Here is a 24,862-nt window from a genome sequence, read left to right as displayed (position 1 = left end):
CGCGCTGTCCCTCCGTGTTGGCGGGGCAGAAGGGCCAGCACCCAGTGGACATAGAAGGAAAAGCGTTTACTCCGCACTCTCGTGTCCTTTTCTCCCCTCGGGGTTCGGGAATGGGACGCTCTCCTTTAGAGTTCGCCCTCCTCTATCACCCTGCAGATGGAACGCCCCGACAGAGGCCAGCGCCCCCCCAGTCGGCCCAGCGGGCTCCATGGCGGATCCTGCTCAGTGCGGGCGCTGCGCGCTCCCGCCCTCCTTGCCCTTAGAAGCGCTCCCGCCATTGGCTGCGGCTGAGCGCTCTTGCCAATCAGGAAGCGGCTCTCATGGAGGAAGGGAATAAATACAAGATGGCTGCTCATATAAAACCAGGCATTGGGCTTCGCCCCGGTGATGGGGGAATCGAGGCTTTAACCCGCGCTCCGAGGGTCCTTCGCCGCTGCCGCCCACGCCGCCGCCGCCCCGCCCGGGGGAGCGACACTCCGACCGCCGCCGGCCTCTGCCGCGCTCAGCCGCTGCCCGCGGATCGCCGGCGGGGCCGAGGCCGGGTGCGGCGCCCCAGGCCCGAGCGAGGCCCAGCGCCCTCCGCCCGGGCAGCACCCCGGCCCCCCCGTCCCGCCGCCCGCCGTCAGCCAGGCCCGGCTCCGGGCGGCCATGGCCGTCTCCAGGTCGGTGGGAGCTGGGAAGAATGGGGGAAGTAGGGCCGACAGCGGCGACCCGGCGCTCCCGGCTCTCCGTGTGGCCTCGTGCGGGGGGGGAGGAGGGGTGCCCGCGTTCCATCTCCTCTTGCTTCGGGAGCCTGCGGAGACCTCGCCGCGGCCGCCCCGCTGGGGTCTGGGGGTGGCTGCGTGCTCTGGAGCCTGGCTCTGCGTCCTGGCCTGGGGTGACTCCCGTGCCCCCTCCCTTCCTCGGGCCGCAGGGGCTCTGCCTGGGGCGTCTCGGGCTTCCTCCTGAATTCGACACCTTCGTTTTGTTAGCCAGTGTTTCCTAGGGTGATTAAACTGCTAGGGAATAGGAAATTATTCTACTGAGTCCCAAAAACTGGCGAGAAACCGTTTTTGCGTTTCAGAGCCCTTAGTTGTAAAGTAACCGAAATAAAACAGGCTTTCATGGAGAAAAGTGATCAGTGTGTTCTGGCTCTGCCTCAAAATGTTGGGCAGTATCTGCTTGCACACATGTGCTCTGGGGTGTGCCAGCGTTTAAAGCATTCACAGATACAGAGGTGTGTCTTAACAGAACTGTTTTATAAAAAATGCTGAGCGCAAATTCCTTTCTTTTTTTTTTCTTTTTCTTTTTTTTTTTCCTCTTTTTTATGGCGGGGGGGGTGGGTGTGAAACGGGCGGGTTAAGCTTCCCAACAGGATAATTTAAAGGAAACCATAAATCCAAATTAAGCTTGTGATAGATTAGCCCCAAGTCACGTGTTATAGTATCTGTACTTCCAAAGTGCTATCACAAAAGTAAATTCTGTTTTAGTAGCTCTGTGAGAATAAGTTTGCAATTCTATGTAACAAAGTTAAAGGTGTGCACTTTTATAATGGAAATCCATTCTTCATCAAAATTAATGGCAGCAATGCGCCTTTTAGGGACTCCTAGTAGCAGGTGTTCTGATTTAAGCTTTGTAGTTTCTACAATATATCCCTTTGTTTTATTCTACTTTTATTTTTTTATCAACTTGTTATGTGTTGTGGCTTTTTCTCATCCCCCAAATCTGTCCAGAAGAACGTGGAAGTAGTAAGGATTGCTGTAACAAGATTACCATGTACATTAAAATAAGTCATCATGTAAAGTAGAGGAGTCGTCTAATTACATTAGGTCTGGTCAGTCTGCTTAACCAACTTTGCTAATGTACATGTGATATGGGGGCTAACAGGAATATCAAGATAGAGCTTTTCAGCTGTGTGCTGAGGCTGTGGCTGCTCTAAAGGCTGGTGTCCATTTCAGTTACCAAGGCAGCTTTAGTGCAAAGCAGCAGTACAGAGATTTAGTTAATGCCTTTTGGGAACTGAAAGTAAAACTAAATGTGGCTCATTCTAAGATTCAATGTGAAGCATTGAAAGTTGGTGTGTTAATAGTAATGTTATATATTGCTTCAGATTATAGTTGTAGTATCCAAATGTTGCACAATTGAACACAAGGTACTGAGCGTCAGTAGAGGTGCTGTAATACTGGTGAGTTGGTACAGAGTGGTTTCAGGTTCACGTGTAACTTAGGTAAACGAATACACATTTTGGAGTGCTGTAACATCTTGACTATTCCTGGTGAGCACCAATCTTTGCATACTTTTAAGTGATAATGTGTAAATTTTGTGTATGTCTCTTTGAAGTTAGCAGCTCCTGATAAATGGAGTTTCCTTTCTGCTGCTGGACCATAGGAATGCTGATACAGTGTCAGTGCTGCTTTTGTAAATAAAGATACCTTTCTTCACCTTTTACTTCAGAACATTGAACTTCAAAGGTCCTTTCCTTTCAGACATATTACAAATAATTGTGCACTTGTGCATATAACCACATAACTATTTTTTGTTCAGTTTAGTTGGTCCAGCATCTGTTCTAATTCCACTTTTTCTCTAGGTAGTTACAGTTACTTTTTTTTATGGACTGCTGTAATGTTTCATTGTTGAATGCCTCTTTACCTCTACAAGTTTGGAGAGTGAGAAAGAGGCTGACTCAGTTTAATCTTTCTCTAAAGCCCACAGTCCTTGTGGAGTGCATATCAAGCATTACTATTAACAATAATTTCATTAGGGGTAGTTCTATTTTGGAACAACTATTTTAAAAATAGTTTTTTTGAAAGTGAGGATTGGAGTAGTGTTACATTCTCAAACCAATGAATTATCAGGTGGTTGTTTTCCCAGGAAAGTTTAGTTTCTGCTTTTTGGTCAATTGAAAACCTTTCTCAAAACCTTAATCTGTTCAGGGAGATCAAAAAAAACATAGGGAATGCTTTGAAATACCCCCAAATTAGATTGAGAAATTGCAGCTTTGCTATTAGCAAGGTCATCTTAAAAGTGATTGTAACTAATTGTAACCTATTGACCAAAAAAGTCTAATATTTAATTGCATTTTATGTTACATGGATTGAAGACCTCCCCACATAAAATGTTTGTGTTGATGCTCTAGAAAACAGACATGAAGTGAAACAGTAGATACCTCATCCCAAAAGATGTTGCAGAATATTTGCACTGTAAATGTTCATCTCTTTGGTAATTTATGCTGGAGAGACTAAAGAACACCATCCTCCAGAAGCAGGGATAGGTGGGTGGGAAGGTTGGTATTCCTTCTGTGAATGTGCAAACTAATTTGGTAGGCCTTAGTTTCTGTCATCAATCTCAGTCACTTAACTTCATTTTACAGATGAAGTAGTATAATGTTTGCATAGCTGATAAAGAAATCCTGATGGTTTTGATAGTGGAACTGAGAAGGGAAAAAGAAAGTGAAAAGTTTTGGTTCAGCTTCATTCCTACCAAGTGCATGATCAAAGTGAACAATTGCAGTGGCTCACTAGTGATCTTTTGAGTTACTTCAGAAGGAAAAGTAATACTTCCAAGAGGATGGCAACTCACAGATTACTCAGGATGGTAGAGTTTCAGTAGGTAATAAAATTATGATAGTCTTTCAGAATCTAATAAAACTTTTTTCCAGTTTCTTAATGTGTTCAAAGGCACCTTGTGTTATTCTAATACCAAGGTGTTAATACCTTTCTCCTCGTTTTGAGTGCCTTTGCAGAATGAAGGAGAACCAATGTACTTTTAAAATGTAACAAATTTAGGAGGCTGGTAAGGTGCATTAGGAGTAAACAATTTTATTTTAGTTGGTAGATCTGTTAAGTTCTCCCTGAAATACTTCTTCAGGGTATGTTCAGGACAGTTCCTTACAGATATACAGAGGGGATTATTTGCTGCTCTTGCCCCCCATTCTTGATTTGATCTGTGTTAGATTAATACTCTTTTCTAGAGTTTTCAGTGGGGTTTTTTTATTTGAATTTGTGTATGACTGGTAATGTGTAGATTAGGAACCTAGTTTTTATTTCAAAATAAATAATGTCAAAAGGCTGTAAAACTCCTGTGAACTAAGCAGGCCTCATGTGTTGCTCTCAGCTTTTGAAGTGTAGGACTGTGACTTCCCAAGAACAAGTGGCTGCATTGGCTGGCATCATTACTGTTGTAACATTTCAAATTGAATACTGCATCAAAAATCCCTTATGTGCACTCAATACCTTTTAGACACTTTTTGAGATTATCACAGACTTTGTCTATGAAGAATTCAGCTTTTAGCTTCTGTGGAAGCTATTACTTCATGGCTACTCTTGCATAAAAAGCAGGAGTTAACCTGAGCAGGTATGTGTTCACTACTACTTAAAGGCCTATACCCAAAGCATTAGAATAGATATTCTATAACCAATATGTTTATGGGAGTTTAAACTCAAAAGGGGGTGAAGAATAATGTAACTCTTCCCTTGTTGGTGGAGATTAACTTGAGGTCCAGGACAGTGGACTGCCTTCTGTGCTGCTCTTTATGGGAGGGCTGATACAGTCATGGGAAGAGCTAGCATGTGCACTGCTGCCCAAATGAGATAGAGCTCTCAGTTTCTCAGACACACTTTTCTAATGGACTGAAGTGAAAATTTAAAGTCAGGATTGTGTGCTGATAAGAACGCCAACCTGCTCCAGCAGATGGAATTTGAATAGTCACTGAGGTTCACTTTGTAACTTACTGATACACATCTTGTATTAGTCTGTCCTGACAGCTGCTTCAACTTGCAATTCTGTCTCTAAGGTTTTGTAATCTAATTGGTCCCATTTTGGGGTGCATTGTTAGTTGGAGATACATATGTAATAGTTTACAAGTAAAACTTGTACAGAATGAAATTGTAGGTCATACATGAAATACCCAGGCCATATGGAATTAATTATACTAATTTTAGTATTTGGTTGGATTCCATATGCAGTGTATGGTACTGTGACCTGGTGTGGTCATGGAGCTGTTTTCATTCCAGATGTTCCTTCAGCTGCTTTGTGGGAAACACGATTTCTTCATTATCCACAGTCCCACCTTCACAACTGTTTGCACACCTAGGAGAAGTTAAATCACAATCCATTCTTTGTGTATCATTGCACTTCTGGGTTTTGTTCTGAATTCTGTTGAGTGGCTTTTTTTCTCTTACTGTCTGATTCTATATTTGAAAGTTGCTTATTTCATTACTTAACCGTTCATGTGAGCGAGTGTTTAGAGCTGACCAAGCTGGGATTTGACCAAAGGATGAAGTGACAGCAGAGGGCTGTCAGGTCAACAAGAAAAGTCAGACTCCATTAGAACTTAGGTTGAATTTCACCCTTGTCAAGCCTAAAGTTTAATTTAGGGATGTTTTCAAGGTGTCTGGGCTATTTCTATATTAAGAAATAGTGCCTGGGAGGAAGTTTTCTGGATGTTGGAAATATCAACTCCTAAGAGGATTCCCTTGCCTTCTGATGGGTGCTAGCTAGCAGCTTTTCAAAGAGCTCTAGGCAGAGCTTGACATTACTGTTCCAGGGACCATGCCACTGAGGATTTTTTTGTACAGTCACACAATTTTAATGGCTTGGAGGATATGCTAAGGTAGTTGCAAGGTGTTCATACCAGATAGCCTTTACTATTAGAGATTACTCTCAGGTCAGTTTAACATGTTGGGGCACAGAGATGTAAAGTCCAAACAGATTGTTTCATGAGCAGCAGTGATCAGGTCACTGTCCCTTTTAAGCCTCCACTCACTGAAAACAACAAATGGGAAGTTTCATCATCTGAAGTCCTGTGGGCACCCAGTCCAGTCAGAACACTTACACTGGGACAGTTGGGATCTTTATACAATGCAGCTGCATGTGTGGTGTTTTGCAAACATTTTGAAGAGACTGTTGCTTACACCTGTATAGTGATATTAATTATGCAGCCACTATCTTTCTAATGCCTCTGGAGCTGAAGGGCTCTCAAATCCACATCATCCTGTTTCCACAGGAGTGCCATAAGGTTCACTTTAAATAATATGACAACTGCCCCTTCAAATGGAGATCAGCCCTCTGTTTGGGGCAGCAGCAGCAAAGATCTGCAGATTAGCATGAAGAACAGAACATGTCATTTATTGCAGCATGTGCCTGGTTGAGGGTCATGTCTAACTTGGTTTAATGCTGAATGTGCAAAACTGGTGACCAGAAGATGGAGTCACTGTGGTACCCAGAGAGTGTCACGACTTAGTTGTGGTGGCTCTTCTGTAGCTGAAGCATCTCAGATGATACTGGATGCCTGTTCTATTCTTAAGCACCTGCATTGATGTCTGTATCAGAAACATTTCTAATGGACTTTGTGTCAGTGTGAAAGGTGTTTCTTAGAAGAAAAAAATACTGGGTGGAGTGCTGATCATAAGAACTTTGAATTGTTGCTCTCAATTGTGTATTTTCTGATATACTTCAACAGAGACTAGAAAAATCTTGGATTTCCAAAGTGAGAGAAAGAAATTATTTATCTCTTTGAGCAAGGTAGTGCTTTATGCTAGCTCATACATCATGAGTTCATATCAGAGTTGTATATGGTTGGTGTCCCGTTGATGAGAGGTAGTTGACATGGGATTGGAGGATGACAGAAGGATCTAAATCATTGTTTAAGAGTTAAAAGTGGAGAACTTGGTATTTTTAAGTTCTGATTGTAGCAGTTAAGTGCAGAAGAAGTAATTTTAGAGATATCTTTAATGTTTAGCATGCATTGCTATTTAAATTTTCATAATTTACAATTATTTTAATTAATAATTTGTAAACGTTCTTTGTTTTAATAGGCTTTTTTCCCAGAGTATTCCTTGTTTGTTTGTGTCTTCCATAGGCTTAGAACAATTTTTTTACAGAGTTGATGTATTTAATAAAATGATTAAAAATTTTATCTGCATTGTAGAGCATCTCACTCTACCACATTGCTTCACACTTCTGGGAATGATGTGAGGCACATGGTGCCTTGCTTACAGCACTGTCTAGCATGAGAAGCAGAGAACCACATGCCACTAGCAAACATGGTTCTCTTTGCCTTTAGTAACTTGTTTAGAGACTGCTAGTTTGTTCTGAAAATGAAAACCTTGTCAGAACTTCGGAAATTTCTTTTTTAAACTGCAGGTACTCAAAGCTAATTTGTTTGGAATTTTTAGTGGGTTTTTTCATTCTTAATGAAACTCAGACTGAAAGCTTTAATTTGAAAAACAAACTAACTAGCACTGCTGATCATAGACAACTTTTTCAGTGCTACCCTTCCAACTCATGCAGAATTCAGGCTCTGCCATACTCTGCTGTAGCAACACCAACTCTCAATTTGAAAATCTTAATAGCTCCAAAATATTATCAGTTTGGGAATTTTACATCCTTCTGCGGGAGGAAAAGAGTGATTAGTGTGACCAGGACTACTATTAGTCAGATGTTGTTGGCTGTGTTTGCTAATCCTGTTTCCATGTATTTTGCTGGAGTTGAAAGGTGAAACCTTCCTGTAGTGATGTCAGACAAGTGAAAGATTTTTTTTTTTGTTTGGTTTGCATTTGTGTGTAAGTTAAGCAGATTACAGTTAAAAATAACGAATTCCAAACCAAGCACACTGTAGGTTAAAGAAAACTCCAAGAAAACAAGCTGTATTTTGCAGGTAACACAGCTTCAGAAAGTTGTGGGTTTTAGGAGGGAAGATGTAGTGTTTTAACTACGTCTGGAATTCAGGTTGAGTTTTTGAGGGTAGGCTGACTTAGTGGTTTCCTCCTGTTTTGACTCATGAAGAGTTCTAGCTGGGGAAGTGGTCACAGTTACACATGGTGCTTGACTTTGAGATAAAAAAAAGATAATTTGATAATTAAAGGAGCCTGTGGTACTAAATGGCAAACTTAAGTATGGAACACCAAAGTTTCACAGAGAGCTGAAGAATGACAGGGGTGAGAGCAAGCAAGTTGGAGCAAACAGTGGTTCTTCTGAAAGCCACGGTGTTTTGTATTGAATAATAGTGACTGCTGCAAATCAGGTTGGATTGTTACTGTCAAAAGTACTGGAGAAAAAATACTGGCAACTAATGAGGTACCTGGTATGTTTCTCGTGACTAGTCCACTATCAGGGGTTCAAAAGTGTTGGATCTGTAAAGCTTTTTCTCCTTTACTGTCTGATCACACAAAACTGCTGGATTACATATATCTGGGGTTTAATTTTTGTGACTTTAAAACAACTTACTAACTAGTAAATCATAGTAATTGAAACTAGTTTTGTCTACCAAGATTGAAATAAGCTCACCTATTTTAGTAGTAGGAAGACAATTATTTATAGGATGGCAGATAGCAGAATTGTGTCTAAAAAGGTATAATTATTTTAAATCTAATGAATACTTAATCTAATACCTCCAGTTATGAGAGTATTTGGGTTTTGGTGTTGCCTTGGCCCTGCACTGCAATTCCTATTGTATTGTGACCCATTAAAGTATACTCATGATTAGATGCAGTTTAAGTATGTCAAAGAAAATACTAAATCCAGTGATGTTGGAGAGAGGTTTTGGTGGTTTTTTTTCTTTTTACATTATTTGAACTAATGTCAAAGCAATTTACATGAAATGTAATTAGTAGCAGCAGACTAACAGGGACAAGGCATTTGTCCTTTCCTGTGTGTGCTCAAACCAAGTATATGTGGTTATGAAGACAGGTTGTCCAGGATACCTGTATCTTTATTCTGCCAGGCTGGCCTAGGTGAGCTTCACTGGTGTGTAAGGTCTGGTTTTGTATTGTTGCAGTTCTTGGAGGAGTACTTTTATGATAAGGCTGGAACGAACAATTTTAATTGCACTGTGTGAACAGGTTCTAGATTCATATTCTGTAATAGCCTCATACTGCCCAATAACTAAAGCATAAACTTGGCACTCAGAGAGCTCTGATCAACCCACTGATAGTGGAGGGAATAATGAATACTTGAAATTTCAGTCATAGATTTGAGTATCTAGATAGTTATGTGAATATATACATAAAGACAGACTTTATTTCTCATTCAGTAACTAAACAAGGAAGACATGAATTGTTCTACAAATAGATGATTGGAGTCTTTCACTAAATACAAGAGTTACTGTGGAAACAGATCTGCTGGTTAAATCCCTGTATTTTGTGGGCAGAGCAGAAACATCAGATGACTTCCAAGCTGTAAATACAACAGGTTTGGTTTTGTGTATTCCAGTAATTAGGAGGAAAATATGTGAAAAGTAAAAATTTGTCATCCTGGAGAAGCAGAGTTTGGTGTTACGGATAGCAGGCTGTACTGTCAATAGAAGTGATAATGCGCAATAGGAGCAGATGAGCCCTCTGCTTTTTTTATCAAATAGAATTTGATGATCACTCACATATTTATGTTTCAAGATTGACAATGTTCAATCACAGAACAAAGACAGGAACAATTAATTTTTTTCTTGTAACTGAAGATTTTTTAAACTAGCATTTCTTACCGTTACTTTTTTTTTTGTTACCAAATTAAATGTGCTTTTAAAACAGCTATGCTTAGTGTTAGAAAAATAGTACAGTATTCACCCAGCCAACTGGCAGTCTTCAGACAGACATCTCTTCTCTTTGAGTTATATAAACTGAAAAATGTGGGGGAATATTAATAGAAATGGACAACTGAGCTATGTATAGCATAACTTTTCGGTTTTTGTCAATCACATGTAGGCTTGATCGTCTCTTTATTTTACTGGACACTGGCACAACACCTGTAACAAGAAAAGCAGCTGCACAGCAACTTGGGGAAGTAGTGAAACTGCATCCTCATGAACTGAATAATCTCTTATCTAAAGTAAGCATATGTTTTTCCCTAGTACTTTAATGGTGAGAACCAAACTAGTTTAAAGGGGTGTGCTTCTGTGGGAAGAAGAAAATGCCTTGTGGTCTCGGGTCTTTCAAAAGTAAGAGAATGAAGAAAATTAAGGGCTGCTTCTGTTAAAGGTACTGTTCTATCAGCTTCTGAAATGATTATGTGAGGTTTCACTTAGCATTCAATATTGATATTCAGTATTTGCTGTAAGTTCAGACCTTCTTCTATAAAAAGAAGCTCTACTGCCTTACAAAGATTTCTGCACTTGCCTTTAAAGATTATTACTTGTGCGATAACGCATTAAAAAAGTCAGGGGCTGCATGTCTTTAAAAGGGCTGGAAATTGGGGAGAGTTTTCCATTAGCTTGAGACTTTAGTCTGACCAAGTCTAGTAAAACCACCAAAAATAGTCCATATCTGACAGGTGGAGATGGCTGTGACCTCAGTTCTGTTCTTATTGAACAGGTGCTGTCACCACAATTGATGTTATCAACAGAGTGGCCAAGGAATCATGAATATCAAACTGCTTTCAGAGAAAGAAATAGTTTTTCCAGATGTGTGACATAATGATAAATTAGTTTAGAAGAGCATATATTGCTTCAAATGACCCATGTTGTATATCTTCTTGGGTTAAATTACTTCAGGGTTTTAAGGTCCGTTAATCAATTTTGAATGCTTCCTTGTAGAAAAAAAAGCCAGCAACAAACCAACCAACCCAAAAAATAAAAACGTGTCTCAAGCCTTGTTCAGTACCTGGAGGAAATCAAGCTTCAGTTTAACTGATTAGACTAAATATATCTTATAAAGTCTTAAGGTCTGGCTCTGGCAAGTGTTCTGCTAAGCAGTGAGCAATATAGAGAAGGCTGGTGGCATTTCTTGGTTTGATTTTTTTTTTTGTCCTTTGTGTTTTTGTTTTGAATGTTATATTAATCCATAGCATTAAAATAATTGTATTTTAATAGAGCATAACAGCTGATGGATTTTTTGGGAAGTACATTTTAAGCAAATACTTATTATTAATCTCTCCTTCAAGGTGTTAGTGTATTTAAGAAGCACGAATTGGGATACTCGTATTGCAGCTGGCCAGGCTGTTGAAGCAATAGTGAAAAATGTACCTGAGTGGAATCCTACTCCAAGATCAAAACAAGGTGCTCCTTAAATTTATTGTGTATAACTCATTGTTTATCTTATACAACCTGTCTGTTATATGAGACTTTTCAAGACATTTGTCCTTTGGTTTTTTATGAGCGTAAACTTTTATTTGCACATAAGTTGTTTGGAGCAGGGTGCTAAGAATGCCAAGGTCATGGGTTTAGTTTCTGGATGGGCCACTCACTTAAGAGCTGCACTTGATGATCCTTCTGGGTCCCTTCCAACTCAGACTATTCTATGATTCTGTGAAATAGGACGGTAAGTAAACCTCTTTGGCTTTAGATGCTCCTGATCACTTGTACCTGACCTTTTATTTCTTACAGAATTCCTGTGCTTGTGCTTTGTACCCTCATAAAGCTTTTATAAAGAAAAGGAATAACTAGTAAAATGGTAAAATGTTTAACCAATCAACTTTGTCCTGATAGTTTGCAGGGACTCTTTTCTTCACTGTTCCCTTAATCTGAGCACCTTTCTGAGGAAGGTGAAATGGCAGTTTGCTCAAGTCTGGTCTGTTTATTTTCATCTGGAATCATCATGTTTGGGATGTTAGTTTCCTTAATTGTTGAGTTATGGACTAAGCAATTTTGTCCAAATCTATTGGTTCTGTGTTCACAGCTTTGTGGCACAGGTTCCAGAAATTCACCGACTTGTTTAAAAACAGACACACACACTCCCTAAAACAGCAACAATGAAACTCACATCTGTTTGAGATGATCTCATATTTGTTTCACTTGGTGCCTCCCCCCCGCCCCCTTTTGTTGGCTTTGAATTTGACAAGCAAGTGAATTTTTCTTGTCCATTGTCTTTATTTTTGTAAACCATCATATTTGCTCTCTTCCAACAGCTTCTCTTCATATTGAAGATTTGCAGTCTCTTCAGTCTTTCCTCACAAGCTGCTTTGTCTTTTAGATAACTTTTTTTCTCTGTGCTATCTCTTACTTGTGTCCTCTTTGAGATGCACAGAACTCCACACAGTCTACCTACATCTCTAGAGTACTGAAATTTGCACATAGTGACAAAATTATGTGCTTTGTCCTACCATCAGTGTCCTTCCTGGTGAGACCCAGTACTTTGTTGTCTGCCCTGGCTTTCACTGCTCAATAAACAGATGAATACAGAAAGCTGTCAGAAATGCCTCCAAGAATTTTGTTGAATGCAGTTGTGTTGGCATGGTTTAGGTTACTCATTTTACACCTTGTATACTTATTTGCCCATTAGTCTGTTCTGAGAGTCCTCCTTGGGTTCCATAGTGCCATTGTGACTTTGGGCTACCCAAGAGAGTTTAGTGTCACCTGTGTGTTTGGAGAAGAGTGCATTAGTGAATGTCTTTTCCATCAGTTAAAGGATTGGTGCCCCAGAGTACTCCAGAACTTTTTTCTACCTTTCAGTTTGTAAAAGGATGTTCTCTCCAGCTCTGTGCTAACCTGGTTCTTTTGATTTATTCTTTCATATGAATCCTTGCCAAAAGCTTTTAAATGTATTATGTTCACTGGATGCCCTTTATCCACTTGTTGCAGCTCTTTAAGGACATTGATAATCAGGTTATTGAAAGGTTTTTTTTTCCAGAGCAATTCTCTTTCCCAGTGAATAATATTTATCCATATACCTAATAATTTAGTTATAGAATCACAGAATAGTTTGAATTGGAAAAAACCTTAAAGATCATCTAGTTTCAACCCCTTCTACCACAGGTGGGGACTCTGCTACCATATACTCTATCTTACCAAGAATAGAAGTTAATTTCATGTGTCTAGTTCAAAGATTACTTTTAGCATGCCTTTTGTACATGGAAGTTGGGTAACCTATTAGTCTTAGAGTACAGCACCCTTTTAAATGCATTGTCCAGTTCTGGCACCTTTGCCTCTCAGATTGTTAATGAAATTGAAAAGGTAATTGTGTGTTTAAGAAAAAGGTACTGTTTGAGAAGAGCTCACTGCTAGGTGTCAACAGCCCTTTCTCCCACACCTGTTTAGACACTCTCCAGGTTCTCAACTTTGGATGCTTGGCTGGTAGGGATATGCAGCAGTGTTGGTATGCTTGTGATACTATTTGTGAGCCATGTGCAGTTTAAAACTGTAATCTGGCCCTGTGTGTACAGAGAAGGCCCAGTGGTAGGTCAGTGTCCAAGATTTTAAAAAGCTAAATTTATCAAGGGAAAAACATTTTTTTTTCTCTCTTCAGGTACATTTAGTGACCTATTTCAGTTTGTCTTTGTGAAAATGGAGCCTTTATACTTGAATTAAAAGTGCTGTATGTCTGCTGATTCTTTGGAGGAGAGATATTATATCTTGTTTTTCCTTTATCTTCTGCCAGAATTTTGAACAAAAATTTCATCATGTTGTCCCTAATGTTATTTTTATTTCCTACCTAGAACCAGGCTCAGAAAGTCCTAATGAAGATTCACCTTCAACAGATCGATTGCGTTTTGACAGATTTGATATATGTCGGTTGTTAAAACATGGTGCGTCTCTTCTTGGATCTGCTGGTGCAGAATTTGAAGTCCAAGATGATAAATCAGGTATCTGTATTTTGCTTGCAGACAAGAAAACTTACTGATTTGAAAAAGTCTGCTGTGGCAGCATTATGAATCTAACTATCCATGGATTCTCAGAATGTTAGGAAATAATGGCAGAACCTATTCCCCAATATGTAGTTTGTATTTTCTTCCTCAAGTAGCATAATTTTTTAGGGGGGGATGTATTGTTTGTTTGGGTTTTTGCCATAACAGTATTACTGTGTGTACAGTGGGGAAGAAGGGGTGGAAACCTGAAAAAGCATCAGATTTCTGTAGACTTTTTTAAAAGGGGCAGGCACTTCACTGCTGGTTCTTTACCTGAGCAGTGTTCCCACATACAGAAGGAGGATGTGGCTTATTTAAAAGCTTGAAGGTTTCCAGTATAGAAAGACTGCATGAAAAACACTGTGATAAGACTGCCAAAGTTGGAAGATCAAGTACCAGTGCCTGTGTGATGTTTTTTGTTTCAAGTGATTTGTCTAACATTTTTCTATTATTTTTTTAGCTGGGAGTTGGTTTGTCAGTGTAATGGCACTGAATTATTTTAATCTAAGCTATTTTTTTGCTATTACTGTACTTCCCTCTTCTTAGTTGCAGGCCATCTACCAGTTTCTGCACTAAATTAAGTGATGCTATTGATAAGAATCTGAGTTGTGTAGCCCTGATTCCTTTGTTCCCTGTGTGTGATGGGTTCTGTGCAGGGTAGTCAGAAGATCAGTAGCTCAGCAAGGAGGAGACCATGTGGCTGCTGAAACTTGAGCAGTGTCCTGTCTCTTCAGGCTGGTTGCTAATTTATTGCTTGCTATCTTTTAAGCTAGATTAATAAAGTGGTGTACAAGTTTCACCTCATCTAATGAAACCCAACACTTCAATTCATAGAAGCCTGATATTTATTCAAGTGTCACATGATTTCACATAAAAAACTTCAAGAATGAAAATAAATAAGAAATACAATATCAAAAAATAAGAAAATGAAACAAAAATCCTTAGTTGCTGCTTTTTTTAACTCATGGGAAAATGTACAGTCTGCTTTCTCTTCTGTGTTCTGTAGCAACTTCCCTTTTCAAGTAAGTAGACAACATAAGTGGACATAATGTAACTTAATCTTTAGAATTAGCAGTCTTTGACAATTATTCCTGAGATGATGTTAGAAAGGAAAAATACTTTTTAAAGAATGGAAGTTGATTGTATTTGCTTGTCAGTTAAATGCAGTTTAAAAAACCTTACTGGTATAGACAATATTAACTGCTAGTTACTGCTCAGCCTGGTGTACACTCCAAAATCGTGTCTATATTGGTCATCTACTTAAAAGTTAGTGCTGGTAATTGAAAAAAAAAAAAATCCCACCACAACACCAACAAACCAAAACAACTCCTCCTGCCTGTTTCTGTACTGTGCATGTAAAGTGAAGTCTGACAGCCTTACCAGCTACAAGTTTTGGGTTGCTTGGAGGCTTTATTCTACTTGGGTGCTAAAATCTTATATTTTTAATGCAATTGTAGGTGCTCTCGAAGCCTAGGTGTTCTATAGTTAGTGTTGAAACTTCACACATTCTTGAGGTGGCATCTGTTAATTTCCAAAATGAACCTTGCTTGATCACAGATGAAGTACTTGTGTAGTTAGAGTAGCAGAAGAGGTCTTCCTGGGTATCAGTGTGATTTGTTTTAGCAGATGGTATTAGCCAAGTGCAATTGAATCCTGTACATTTTAGCTTTGTTATGTTCATTGAGCAAGTCATCAGTAAAATATCCGGTTGGAAATCTGACACATCTTCTTTTAAAATCCCTTTTTAAGGTGAAATTGATCCTAAAGAGAGGATAGCACGACAGAGGAAACTGCTGCAAAAGAAACTTGGCTTAGATATGGGTGCTGCAATTGGAATGAATACTGAGGATCTGTTCAATGATGAAGATTTGGACTACTCTCCTTCTTCAGTTTTACTAGTAAACAAACAACCTGTAGGTAAAACCTTGGGCTATTTAATTGCAAGGAATAATACAGTGGGTTTGCTTTATTTGGGCTTCTGTGGTTATAATATTTCTATTTAAAATAAGATGATTGACATCTAATGTGTGCTTTGGCCTCCTGAGTTCTTACATCCCATGGTTGCTTGTTAGTATTATTTGATGTCAAACTGCTGAAATGTTTGAAATGGAGGGTTGGGGAAGTTGAGAGCATTGTGGGTTTGAGAATTTTTCAGGACTTCCATCATAAGAATTGACAATGAATGACTTTTCTTTCAGACTCTTCAGGCTGCTGAGTTAATTGACTCAGAATTTCGAGCTGGTATGAGCAGTAGACAAAAGAATAAAGCCAAAAGAATGGCTAAGCTATTTGCTAAGCAAAGATCCAGAGATGCAGTGGAAGCTAATGAGAAGAGGTATAATAGTGAACTGGTTTCCTTTTATTTCTGTTAAGCTGGGACTGTGATTTGATTTATCTGTTGAGAAACTTCCTACAGTCTTTGCATCTTGAATCTCTTATGTGCTAATTGTGCTGATGGTGGAAAGTTTGCGTGCAGTGCTTCTTCCCAGGAGAGCTTTGTTGAGGACCCAGCTTCAGAGGCATCTTGACATAATGGGATGCTACAGCTGAAATGTGTGGTTATTAAATATGGCTTGAGAATAATGCATGAAAACGGGATTTTAAGAATATGAACAACTGAAAATTTAGGATACAATTTTCTGATGTGTTCTTCACTGTAGTTTATAGTGGCATATTATTGTATCTACTGCGTTCATCATGAGTGATGAACAAAATTCTTGATCTTATTTAGGGATTGCTGTGTTTCTTGGGTAAATCTGAGACAGGTTGTGAATTTGAGACGTCATTCTATCTCCTCACTGCATTTTTTTGTTTTTACATATAACTCAGCTAACTTGAATATTTCAGTATTAAGCCTCTTTGTTTTGTATTCATGCCATACTTTATTGTATCTGAAGACGTCAGTTGTAGATGTAATTACTTGCCTTAAAGCACACCTCGAGTTCATAAACATGTACTTGCTCCTTCTCAGCAATGATAGCACTGATGGGGAACCGGAAGAAAAAAGAAGAAAAGTTGCAAATGTTGTCATCAACCAGCCTGCCACAGACTCAAAAACATTGGTAGAAAATGCTCAGGAAGAGGTATGATGTATTGTTCTGCTGTTAGCAGGAGAGATCATTCCGTTTTTCAGCAGAGTAAATTGAAACAAAATTCCTTCATGTGACCAAATTCTTTAGTCCGTTTAGCATTCCGGGAAGTAGAATGAAGAATGTCATGGCTAGCTTACTTTTATACATAATGAGGCAAGTGAGCTTCTAACTGTGTTACGGCACATTTAATCCTTTGGTAGCAGTTTGTGACCCAAATTAACACGAGTAGGTGGCTACAGGTGTCAGACCTGGGTATTAAACTGGAAAACTGTGCTAAACACTTACATGGTAGGATTACAGCAAGCCACAAATAATTTGATCTAAATGCTTATTTAATCTTTATTTAATCTTTGCTGTACTTTAATTCAGCTTAATTTAGAATTAGATTCTGTCTTTAATAGTTGAAGATTAAAACAATTATACCTTAGTCTTGGAAAAAACTGCATTTGTTTCAACTGACTGAAAAGCTAAAAATTAAGAAATGTTAAACCAGAGTATAAATGATGCATAGAAGTTTATTTGAGAAGACTTTTATCTAGATAAGTTTGTATCCCACAAAAATAGCTTTCCAAACATAGTTCAGTAATTAAATTTTTATTTGCATTAAAAATGATTGGAAAACTAATCTGAAATATTAATAACTACAGGCTGAATAGCTGCTGGTTTTTAGCTGTCTTTCAGTTGCTCTGTATATGTGATTATGTGAACTTACTAATGGTAGTAAAAATTCCTTTCCACAGCCATGTCAGTTTCCATGTAGAAAATTTTGGGATAAGTGGGTATGCTTTGGTTTTCAAAAAGTGGAATGTGTTTGGAGAAGTGCAATGTGTTTGCTGTTTATTGCCTGATTCATTGACCCAATTTTGTTATGTAGTCTGTTTTCTAACTGAGACTTACCTATTATGTTCTTTAAAGGCAAAGTTCATAAATTTAAAGGATCACTGGATAGAATAAGAAACTCTGCTTAATTTTCTTCTTTAGTACGGTTTCTAAAGGAAAGGTGAATTTCAGAACATAGAAATTAATTCCCATAGAGAAGAGTTTACACTGTTAACAGAAACTTCATAAACTTTTTAAGAGATCCAGTGCTAATCAGTGAAGTTTCTGAGCTAGGGAAGAAGATTGTTTTTTCAATTCTGTCCAGTAATGAAGAAAAGTACTTCAGCTTTTGGAGTTTTTTGTATGCCATTGAAGAATGCACAGACAGCAATATAAGAAGTGTTCATGATTCCTCTTTTTTTAATCTCATACTTATTAATTTTTTATGGATTTAGGCAAATGAATGGCCTCTGGAAAGCTTTTGTGAAGAGGTGTGCAATGATCTCTTTAATCCTTCTTGGGAGGTAAGACACATGCACTATTTAAGGTGGAGCTGAAAGTTTTTCAAAAAGGGCTTCAACAGAAATGCAAACATTGTATGTGTAGAACTTAAGAGAATTTTGCCAGATATCAAAACTTAAATCATTTGTGCATACAGATTACATAGGCAAGACAAATTTGCTTCTAGTAAACTTGAGTGTTTTTTAGACTCATTTAAAGGGGAATGGAAAACATGTGTAATGTATACTTGTGGAGAGTGAGAAAGATATGAAAAGCAGTCATTATATAAGTGAGAATTATGGAAGTGTTGAAATTCAAGCAAAATAAAATCACATCAATCTATGGTTAAAAAGATTAGGCATTTAAACTTAGATTCATCAAGTCTTTGAGGAATATTATGTGAATCTGTTGCTCGCAACAGTGGTATGTTTGTCTAGTAGCAAAGGAAGGGGAATCAATCCTTTAGTAACTACAAAAGCTATATGTTTGGTTGCTTAGACTGTTTATTTTCACGATTAAAAATGGTTCTACTCACCTTTTTATTCAGTCCTTATACAATTTTCCACAGACTTTGGTAGAAATTTCAGGTAAAAATATGAAGTAACTGATAATGATCTAACTTCCTTCTGCAGAAGGGGGACGTAACTGTTGTCAACTAACTTAATTTTCTTGAGTTGATCTTGTGAAGGGTTAAATATTAACAGCAACTCTAACATCCTTATGTGTATCTGTAGCACAGTCTCGGTGATGTCAGTATGCAGAGCCAGCTTGCTCTCAAACTTGGAAACAGAGATAGATCATATGCAGCCAGCACAATTATTTTGGTCCCAGAAAAGAATCATTATATTTGTGTGGCACATCACTGCATCTGAGCTAAAAAGCCTCACCTTATTTGAAAGCAGGCTGTTTGCAGTTGAAGGCCAGGTCCACTTGTCTTCTGGTATGTAGATGTTCTCATAGCTTTCTTAGTACATTTGATATAAGGCACATATCTCTTAATAGGGGAAGTAGATCAATACAGAATCATTATTACAGTATGTTCTGGGTGAAAAACAGGCTAACCTGCCTCAAAATGTATGTTCAAAGTGGCTCTTTGGCAGCATCTTGCAATGTTTAGAGGTCACCTGGGTGACTACTTCAGACTGCTTGCCACGCTTACAAGGCAGCTCAAATCAGGCAGGATGAATCCTACTACTGGTATTGCCTTTATACATTTGTGTCTTGCTGGTTTGTATTTGCAGAAGCTGAGACATTAACTAGCAAAGTCTCCTTCTTTTGACTTGTAAAACCTAGCTCATGAGCTGTCTTGGACCAAATAAATTGTTGGTTTATGAACAATTAGGATTTTAAGACTAGACTCTCTGGCTGTTTTTTATTGGCTTGCTTATAGCTTTAACCAGCAGGCACTGAGCTGTACATAGGGGACATATATGTTTGCATTTCATATAAGCTATTCTGGTGAAGGGAGGAACAACCAAGTACTCAGTTTTAGTTGTTACTGCCATGAAATGAAATGCAACAATTTTCTGCTAGCAACAAGCATGTATCTGAACTGTTAAAAAAAAAACAAAGAGTTAATTCTCTTCTAACTTATGTAAAGGCCTCTCAATGAGAACCCAGTTCAAAACTGCTTTTGCAGCTTTGCATATCTGTTGAGTGAGCTTTCCTTGAGAAGCCAATTACTAGTCCAGTTAGGTATCAAAAATACCAGAAACACAAGTGTGTCTTTAGCACATTTTTCTACTGGTATTTTGTTATTTCCAGAGCTCTTCCTAGTGTGTTCAACTGTTCAAGTTTGGTGAGAGCATGCAAGTGCCTATAATTTGCTTTCCCATATTGCTTGTTCACTTATTTCTAAAATCCAGTCAAGCAAGGCAGGTTTGTAAGTTATGCAGAATAGTAATTCCCAGAAATTTGTTTTGCAGACTCCAGAATACTCAGTGAGGATCCAAACTCTGTTTAAGCAATACAGAGAGTGATAGAAGATATTAAACATGAAGTGCTTGAAACTATAATATTGATTTGCTTTAGCTTTATAAACTTAATAAAAACAGTAATATCTTCAAACTTCTTTGACAACTAGTGCCATTTTGCATAGTGAGGTAAAAGTAAATGAATGTTGGCTACATTACTGCAAATATCATAACCTGTTAGAAAATAGAAGCAGTTATTAATTGCTTCTGTTCATAAGCTGGCAAATACTTGGGGAAAAGGAGGTTGATTTTTGGACAGGTGAATATTTTTATAGGTGATTTCATCTAATAATTCCCACAAGTCTAAGTAGTGCTAGTTCTGCAGCTCTCTAAACATCTCTGTTAAGAATACAGTAGTATTATTTCAATTTTCCAGCATGGGTTTTGTCTTCTGTCCCCTAATATTTTAAAATTAACTTTTTATTTCACTTTTTTAGGTTCGACATGGTGCAGGTACTGGACTGAGAGAAATACTCAAAGCTCATGGTAAAAGTGGTGGTAAAATGGGAGATAGCTCTCTAGAGGAGGTAAGTTTCCAGTCACGTAGACTTAAATATTTTACTTAAATGGAGTTTAGAAAAGGGACTTCTTAAAATACTTTTCAATAGGTGTGTGATGTGGGGGAATAGAAAGACTTTTCTGCAAAGAATCATCTGGATGACATCGCTGTATGCACTGACAAAACATTGTTTTTAAAAGGCCTGTTTTTTATGCAGAACCCAATACTAGTGTATAATTAGCTATTAATAGTTATTAAACATTAGCTTCCATATTAGAATGTACTGTTTTCAAGTCCTGGTAAGACTGTACTGAAACAAAATTGACAAGTTGATTGGTTACTCTGGTAGTGTCTCAGACCATCTAAGTACTTGCTTAAATAGTAAGAGAACTCTATCCACCTGCTCTCTTTATTATGAGGAAAGGAATTAAAATAGTCTTCTTAAAAGGAGAACAATTTTTAAAAAATATCCTGACAGTAATAGCTTGCTTACTAATAGTGAATTTCATCCAGATTCCTACTGACTCCCTTGCTGTAGAAGCAGCTGGAAGAGCTTGTGGCTTAGAGAGTTGAAGAATGAGATGTAAATCAGTGTACTTCAGCATACTTTGTAAATAGGGAAAGCAAAAACTTTTCTCTCTCCTTGCTTCCTTCTACAGTAGTATTTGTTCCATGGAGGTATTTGTGTTATTATTACCCACCCATGGCTGGGTGGGTAATAATTACACAATCTGCAATAATAAAATACTTTAAACCATTTCTTAACTATTTATGGAAAGTGTGTGTACTCTAGCTAGCTTCAAAGCTGCTATGTATGCCCTATGCTGGGTATAATTCTTTGGCATGTATGGGAATATGAAATCCAGGATATGCTTTCAGTTTTGTTCATTAAAAGGGTAGTTCTCAAGGGAAGTGGTAACCTAGTAGGCACGTAGTGGAGATGAGAAGGATGATGCCTGAGCAGTTGTTTTTATGGGACTTCTGCTCTGAGATACAAAATGAGTTATTGGTCTCTAGCAGAGGCCAGAGCTTCAAGATGAGCTTTGATAAATCTGGAGGAGATGGGACTTAAAAGAAAGTTCCTTTCACTGGGTCTCCCACAGTGAGGTACTGCTTTAGTTTTACTTGTAAATGTGCTGCCAGCATATTAATTAACTTACTAGGATGTGTTGCTGTTTGTCAGTATAGATTATCTGAATACTCTACTTTGTGCTGTGTAGGAATAAATTGTCCACCTTCCAAGATGCTCTTGAGCTGTGTTTCAGCTCCAGCAAGCAATGAAGCGTCACACAGTCTCCTTCTCACTCCCCCCTTTGGTGGTATGGGGAGGGTTAGGGTTAGTGGACCATCAGGAAAGAAGTAAAATTTATGGTTTTAGAAAACAACAGTTTCATAATTGAAACAAAGTAAAATATTGTAATAATAGGGCTAATTGTAGTAACAGTAATGAAAAGGAAAGAGACAATTAAAATCCAAGAAAAACAAGTGCTGCACAATATAATTGCTTACCACCCTCTGATCAATGCCAAGCCTGGCCCCAAGCACCATTCACTTCCTTCTGGATACCTCCCCCAGTTTATATAACTAGGCATGACATTCTGTGGTATGGAATATCCTTTGTCACCTATCCCAGCTATGCTTCCTCTCTTTTTGAGTACCTCCTCACTGGCAGAACATGAGACATTCAGAAGTCTTTGACTTAGGGTCAGCATAATGTGGCAGCAGCCAAAACATCAGTGTGGTATCACCATTATTCTTAACACTGATTCCAGAACACAGCACTGTATCAGCTACTGAGAAAAAACCAACTCTGTCCCAGCTGAAAGTAGGACACTAGCCTTTTGATAAAAGTACTGTGTTTTTAGAGAAGAAAACAGCCAGGTTATGATGTTTATAATGATCCAGGTGAGTTGAATTAGTGCTGACTACTTGGCCTGGACTGTCTCTGCAACAAAACTGTATTGTCTTTTACAGATTTTAGCTAAAGTTAGTATATCAGAAATGCTTTATGACTAAATGTAGTCAAGGTGTTCAATTTTTCTCTTCTTACAGATGATTCAGCAGCATCAGGAGTGGCTAGAAGACTTGGTTATTAGACTTCTTTGTGTGTTTGCACTAGACAGATTTGGAGACTTTGTTTCAGATGAAGTAAGTTTAAGTTACCTTTGCATGAGCAGGTAGATTAGCAGGCTTCTGCAGGAGACAACACTGCAAGCAGTTTGGCTGTGCCTTGTGTAGTTCTGCTGCATGTGCCAGTTAGAACTGCTCACAGATGCTTATTAAAAGGTAGCTGGTACATGAACTTCACCTTGTTTATATAGCAGTTTGGTCATCTGACTCTCTTAAAGTCAAATTTCATACAGAAATATCTGTTTTATTGTTTACTTTTTCCTAGGTAGTGGCACCGGTACGTGAGACTTGTGCTCAGACTTTGGGAGTAGTATTGAAACACATGAATGAAACTGGTGTTCATAAAACTGTGGATGTTCTCCTGAAGCTGCTTACACAGGAACAGTGGGAAGTGAGACATGGTGGTCTCCTAGGAATAAAGTATGCTTTGGCAGTACGTCAGGTAATAACCCTCATGACAAATTGTAGAGAGCTTGGCGTCAAACATCTCTGCTCAAAGTAGAGGATGTGGATGAACAGTAGCTAGGTGTGATAAAGCAAGCTTGCTTGCAGTGCAGTCCTGTGAGTTGAGATGTGTGACTGTGCTTCTGTATCCATGCTGCAAGTATATAGTGCAAGCTGTGCTTGCAGAAAACATTAAAAAGAGAGGATTTGCCTGTCTGGTCTTGGTGATATTCTCAGATGGGAGGTAACAGAGCAGAGTATTGCAAGAAGTTTAGGCTATCTGTGGTGGTATTCTGCAGACACTGATCCTTTTTTATACCAAAACTGAGCTGATTTACAGTTCATTAAATGTATAACCTATGTTTGATTTCATGAATGGTAACTTAAAATACTTAGATTACAATGTTGGACCTGTACCATCCCTTTGAAACAGTCAGGTTCATTCACACACACAGAGTGCATCTTACTTGATTGTACCTTTTTAAGCTTTTTCAGTTTAAAAATGCTTTTGATCTTTTTGGCAGGACATGATCAACACCTTATTGCCTAAAGTGTTGCCTGCAATAATTGAAGGTCTGCAAGATCTGGATGATGATGTCCGAGCTGTTGCTGCAGCATCTTTAGTACCAGTAGTGGAAAGCTTGGTCCAACTTCAGTCTCAGAAGGTGACTGAACTGTTTTAAGTTCCCTTTTGGTCTAAGAGAAGAAAATAATACTTAGAGGCAGCCCTGATTTTTTTTTTTTTTAAATGATAAACTTCCTCTGCTTATTTGTGTAGGTGCCTTTTATTCTTAATACCTTGTGGGATGCACTTCTGGAGTTGGATGACTTGACAGCTTCCACAAACAGTATCATGATCCTTCTTTCATCCCTTCTGACTTACCCTCAGGTCCGCAAATGCAGGTAACTTTTCAATTAGTCCACTTACTGTCAAATTGGAATTACCAGTTTCTTTCAAATTAAGTACCAAGGAGATGATTAATGTAACTCAGTATTTTATTTCTACTCTGGTTTTTCCATGAAGTTAAGGTTATGACAGTGCTTCTATGTTGATTATGTTAGCAAAATGCAGCAAAGGAATTAAGAGGTATACTAGACATGGTTTACATGTGACTTTTTTCTCCCTTCTGTCTCTGTCCATTTATCTTGGGTGTTTTAGTAAAGGTGTTCCACTCACATGGTGGTCCTGTCCACAAACATCTTGTTTGTTAACAAGGAACAGACAAACTCCAAATGAGACCCAAGTGTGTATATTAAAACACATTAGTGAGCCTGTAGAACTTTGCTATTGGAACAGTTCTGAAATAAGCTACAAACATAAATTTGCATCAGTAGTACAACCAGTAGTTCTGTGACTGGTTGATGACACTGCCTAGTTGCTATCTCTTTATGACTCTGACAAATTAAAGGAACCGCATCTTTGTATGTTAAATTTTTCATAGTAGACATGGTAAACTCACAGTATCTGTGCTTAAGGTAGATACTATACACATTTGATTTTTCTCATCCTATATGATTAGCACTGCTGAAGCTGGTGGTTGCCCAAATCTAAAATAAAGAATGAAGTTTTGTTACTTATGCAATCTTTAATTCAGCATGTACTACTTGCATCAGCTGGTATGCCAGTTGCATCAGTTGATATGCCAGTTCATGCAAAAAAGATGCAAGCTTGTTTTAAATTATTTGTTAAGTCATAACTGCCCAGCAGCAACTTCAGAACAGAAACAGCCCCTCTTTTTTTTTTTTATAAACAGTTGAACAAAGCCTAAAGTATAATCTGGGCAAAAAACATGGTAAAAATACATGCTTAAATTGACTAGTTCTCTATACCAATTTTAAAAACCCAAACCAGTATTTTCCTGGAAAAGGTACCAACT

At 38.4% G+C, this 24,862-nt stretch overlaps 1 protein-coding gene across 1 annotated transcript in view; it reads left to right on the top strand.

Annotated features, from left to right (window-relative positions):
- Nucleotides 1-339: 339 nt before the first annotated feature.
- The window catches only part of BTAF1 (B-TFIID TATA-box binding protein associated factor 1), a 43,297-nt gene continuing 18,774 nt past the window's right edge, over nt 340-24,862 (top strand). Inside the window, exons 1-13 of the mRNA XM_059851662.1 lie at nt 340-662; nt 9,675-9,798; nt 10,849-10,963; nt 13,339-13,485; nt 15,277-15,440; nt 15,726-15,862; nt 16,499-16,610; nt 17,894-17,962; nt 20,350-20,439; nt 22,464-22,559; nt 22,807-22,983; nt 23,510-23,650; nt 23,764-23,888. Coding sequence (XP_059707645.1) covers nt 649-662; nt 9,675-9,798; nt 10,849-10,963; nt 13,339-13,485; nt 15,277-15,440; nt 15,726-15,862; nt 16,499-16,610; nt 17,894-17,962; nt 20,350-20,439; nt 22,464-22,559; nt 22,807-22,983; nt 23,510-23,650; nt 23,764-23,888 — 1,511 coding nt within the window. The 5' untranslated portion in view covers nt 340-648. The remainder of the gene's footprint in view (nt 663-9,674; nt 9,799-10,848; nt 10,964-13,338; nt 13,486-15,276; nt 15,441-15,725; nt 15,863-16,498; nt 16,611-17,893; nt 17,963-20,349; nt 20,440-22,463; nt 22,560-22,806; nt 22,984-23,509; nt 23,651-23,763; nt 23,889-24,862) is intronic.

The sequence above is a fragment of the Haemorhous mexicanus genome, chromosome 7, assembly GCF_027477595.1.
Source record: "Haemorhous mexicanus isolate bHaeMex1 chromosome 7, bHaeMex1.pri, whole genome shotgun sequence".
Taxonomy (NCBI): Eukaryota; Metazoa; Chordata; class Aves; order Passeriformes; family Fringillidae; genus Haemorhous; species Haemorhous mexicanus.
The sequence above is the reverse complement of the archived record's forward strand: the minus strand, read 5'-3'. Positions and strand labels throughout refer to the sequence as shown.